Below are 3,546 nucleotides of genomic sequence, written 5' to 3'. Positions count from 1 at the left end.
CGGCAGCTCGCAGCTGGCCGCCCTGCTGCAGCTGGAGCACAGGCTGCGCCAGCAGACGCAGACCTCCACCAGCCTGTTTGCCAGCGCGGAGCAGAGGCTGGCTGCCATTTCCAAGGTGACCGAGGCGGGGACACTTGGCAGGCGCGCTGCGCTGTTACAGCCGGAGAGGCTGAGGCCCGGTCCCTCCCAGTCCTGGCTCTGCCCCTTGCTGGCCTCTTCGAGAGTCCACTGCCAGCTCCTTGGTGGCCGTGGGGACGGAGGGCTCACAGGGTAACGCCAGGGCCTGGGCGCTGTGAGGGTGCTGTGCGTCCTTCAGCCCTGCCTTCCGGGGGGGCGCTTCACCCTGCGGGCGCCCGAGCACCACCATGAGCGGGGAACGCCCAGTAACCCGGGTGGTGCTGACAGTGGTGTCCTGCCTCTCCCGGGCCGTGGATGATAGGGCGCCGTCCATCCGTGAACCAGGCGTGGTCTGGGCGGGGGGAGCATCTGAAGGGTCAGTGCAGACAGCAGTAGATCTAGGATTTCGGGGCAGGAGTGTGTGAAGGTGGCAGATTGTGGGGGTCCGGAAGAGGCGTAGCTGGGTCGATGGGGGAGCGGACCGAGCACAGGGGTCTGCTCAGGAGGAAGGGCTGCTGGGGAGGAAATGTGGGCCTCGTCACTGAGGCTGTAAAGCTGGGTGCGGAGTGCAGGCCCGGAGCACCCGGCCATGGGTGCTCTTTCTGGTGTCCATTACAAGGGCGGCGGCAGCTACAGCTCGGAGATGGGCCAGCCCCGGGCCGCAGTATCCAGGGCCTGGGGAAATAGGCAACAGCCTTGAGGTCGGTTGGCTTTTGGCCCGAAGCTCTGGGCTGTGGTATATTTCACCTGCGTGTGGACGGATGCGGGGGCTGAAGTCACAGCCTTCCTGAGAGTCGGGACACATCGTCGGAGGAGTTTCCCGATCTGAAGGCTCATGCTCTGGACCCCGAGGGGCTTCGCAGAGGGTTCGGCTGCGAGGCCACGCGTCCCGGATGCAGTGCGCGTGTCTGCCTTGGCCGAGAGGCTCTGTGACCCCGCCTGCTGTGTGGCGGGGCCGAAGAGGCAGTGAATCCTTTGCGCTGTGCGGCGACAGCTCCCTGGCCCTGAGAGAGAAGAAAGCCGAGCTGTGGGACGGGCCTGGCCAAGTTGGACCTCGGAGGAGACGCCCAGTGTCCCTTTCTGCCCAAGTGATGGACTGAGGCGTTTGTCAGACGTGCTAGTTGGGACCGCAGAGAAGTCGGTAATCAGCACGCCGGGAGGTAGCGACAGAGCAGCGGGTGTCCGGGTGGGCGGGGCCTGTCCCGGAGCCCGGGGAATGTGTCCGGGCCAGGCCGCGTGAAGGCGAAGCTGTCGAGCGTACGCAGAGAAGACGGGCAAGGAAAGACCCTTGAGATGGACGACCGCGAAGGCCGGAGCGTCGGCCGGAACGTGCTGGGCAGGGCGCGGGGCGTGGGAAGGACGGGGCGGGGGGCGACCACAGCCTCGCTTAACGATCCGAGATCTTGAGCCAACTGACCCGCCTCTTGTCTGGAAGGGTGGCACGTGGCAGGGAGAACTGGGGGCCTCAGGACCGTGGCGAGATCGAGTCTGGCCTGAGGACGGCTTCTCGCCCAAGTGGGCACCGAGCCGGCAAGCGGAGCAGGGGGGACCCTCCGTCCGAGCGGTGGTGGGCGGGAGGGGCTGCGCCTCCCAGGAGTGTTTGTGTCCCAGAACTCGGGGGAGGCCCGGCCTGAGCCTCTGTGTGGTGCAGACGTGGGGGCGGAAGGCTTGGGGGCGTCCCCAGAGGACCTCTGAGGGAGACAGATGGGGTCAGATGAGCCCCCAGTGCAGCTGTGACCCCGTCCGGGGCAGTCGGGAAGGACGACGGTGCCCCTCTGTCCTCTGCTCGGCCAGGCGGTGTCAAGTCTCCCCACTGGCCCTGGCAGCGGACGCTGCTCGGCGTTTGCTTCTGAGCCGCCAGCTCACTGGGGGGCTGCCGTGCAGAGGGGGCAGGCGCCGGGACCCTGGCGCCCCGGCCTGGGGAAGGGGAGGGAGCGCGGCTGCCCACAGCGCCGTGAGGTCGCAGGCTCAGGAGGGCGCGGGTGTGCGCCGGGCCCGCGTGGGGGTGTGCGCTGTGCACGCGGACGGCCTTCTGCTGTTGCGGTTCCGGGCGCACGTGCACTTCGGGTCACGCGAGTCAGGGTTCTGACGGGAGCTGTTCGGGCGAAGCCCGCGTGCATCTGCTGCCCCCTTGTGGTGGCCGCGAGTCCTGCGGGGAACCCTCCCCCCAGCCTGGGCCGAGGCGCCCAGACCCCGCCCACCACCCCCGCACAGACCCTCTGCCTGGGCATCTCCCCAAGCGGGGGACTCAGCCAGCGGCCCACTCCTGCACCCCGCGTGCGTCCATCGTCCCGTTTGTCATGCAGGCTTGGCAAAACCTCCAGGTCACAGAGCAACACTTTAACCTCCTGGGCGAGGTCCCTCCCAGCTGCCGGATCCTCTTCCTGCATCACTCGCCAGACAGGTGAGGCCTTCTCACTCGATTCCACGCCTGTCCCCACCCCACAGCATGGGGCGGCCGCCCTCAGGCCGGGAGAGCACGCTGTGTCAACAGGGGCTGGCGCAGTACCCCACCCCAGGCTGGCCTGTGCGCCTCCTGCAGGCCACCACTCACACGGGGCAGAGCCGTCTTCCTTGCTGGAGGGGAGGTGGCCTGTCCAGTGCCCAGCAGAGGCCGAGGGCAGTTTGCCACGGACGACTGGCCAGACGGGCCGGCTGCAGCTGTCCTGCCTCGGGGAGGCGTCGGTGGGGGGCAGTGGCCCCCGGAGCCAGACTGTGACCTCGTACTGCATCCCGCCCACAGGACCCACCTGTACGGCGCCGCCTACGAGAGACCCAGGCCCATCGCCGCGGCCAAAGGCAGGGTGCTGCAAGTGGGGGGTGCGTCCTGCGGGGCAGGTGCTCCACGAGCACCATCCTGGGGCTGGGCACCCGTCCCGGCAACCACGGCCCGAGCCCTCCGCCCCACTCCCCGCTCCCCATCGGCAGCTCTCCCGGGCGGGGAGTCGATGTGGGAATGGTGCCCCTGGCCGCGTGCAGCTCAGAGTCAGGGACACCTGCAGCCCAGCCATGGTCGTGCCTTCACGCTGCTGCCCCAGGAACCGTGACATGGGGAGGAACCGACTGCCTTCTCCCCCCGGCGTGTCGTCTCCAGCGCGCACCCCACTTTCTCCCTCAGTCCTCAGGCCTTTAATTCCACCTGCACTTTGTTTGACACTCAGGGCGGCTCTGGCAGTGGTGGGGACACCTGCTTGGGCCACCTCCATGCACCCTGAGCACGAGTACCCCTTCTGAACATGGTTCTGAGTGGCCGTGAGCCCTGTCTGCGGCCAGGAGCAGGGCCTCGGGGCAGCCGCCTGGGTCCCTGAGGACGGGCCAGCCATCCCCGTGGCCCCCGCGCAGGCCGCTGTCTGGCCCGTCCCCTGTCCGGTGGCGCAGGCCAGGCTCCAGGGGTTGTCTGTGGGGTCCGGGCTGGACTCCCCGGCACGC

At 68.6% G+C, this 3,546-nt stretch overlaps 1 protein-coding gene across 1 annotated transcript in view; it reads left to right on the top strand.

The window, feature by feature from the left end:
• Nucleotides 1–3,546, top strand: part of CFAP46 (cilia and flagella associated protein 46) — a gene marked incomplete at its 5' end in the record, with an annotated part of 70,978 nt that overhangs the window by 57,208 nt on the left and 10,224 nt on the right. The window contains 3 exons of the mRNA XM_011372605.1: nt 7–115; nt 2,424–2,521; nt 2,861–2,937. Coding sequence (XP_011370907.1) covers nt 7–115; nt 2,424–2,521; nt 2,861–2,937 — 284 coding nt within the window. The remainder of the gene's footprint in view (nt 1–6; nt 116–2,423; nt 2,522–2,860; nt 2,938–3,546) is intronic.

The sequence above is a fragment of the Pteropus vampyrus genome, unplaced genomic scaffold, assembly GCF_000151845.1.
Source record: "Pteropus vampyrus isolate Shadow unplaced genomic scaffold, Pvam_2.0 Scaffold211, whole genome shotgun sequence".
Classification (NCBI taxonomy): domain Eukaryota; kingdom Metazoa; phylum Chordata; class Mammalia; order Chiroptera; family Pteropodidae; genus Pteropus; species Pteropus vampyrus.
Note: the sequence above shows the minus strand (reverse complement) of the source record. Positions and strands in the feature narration are given on the sequence as shown.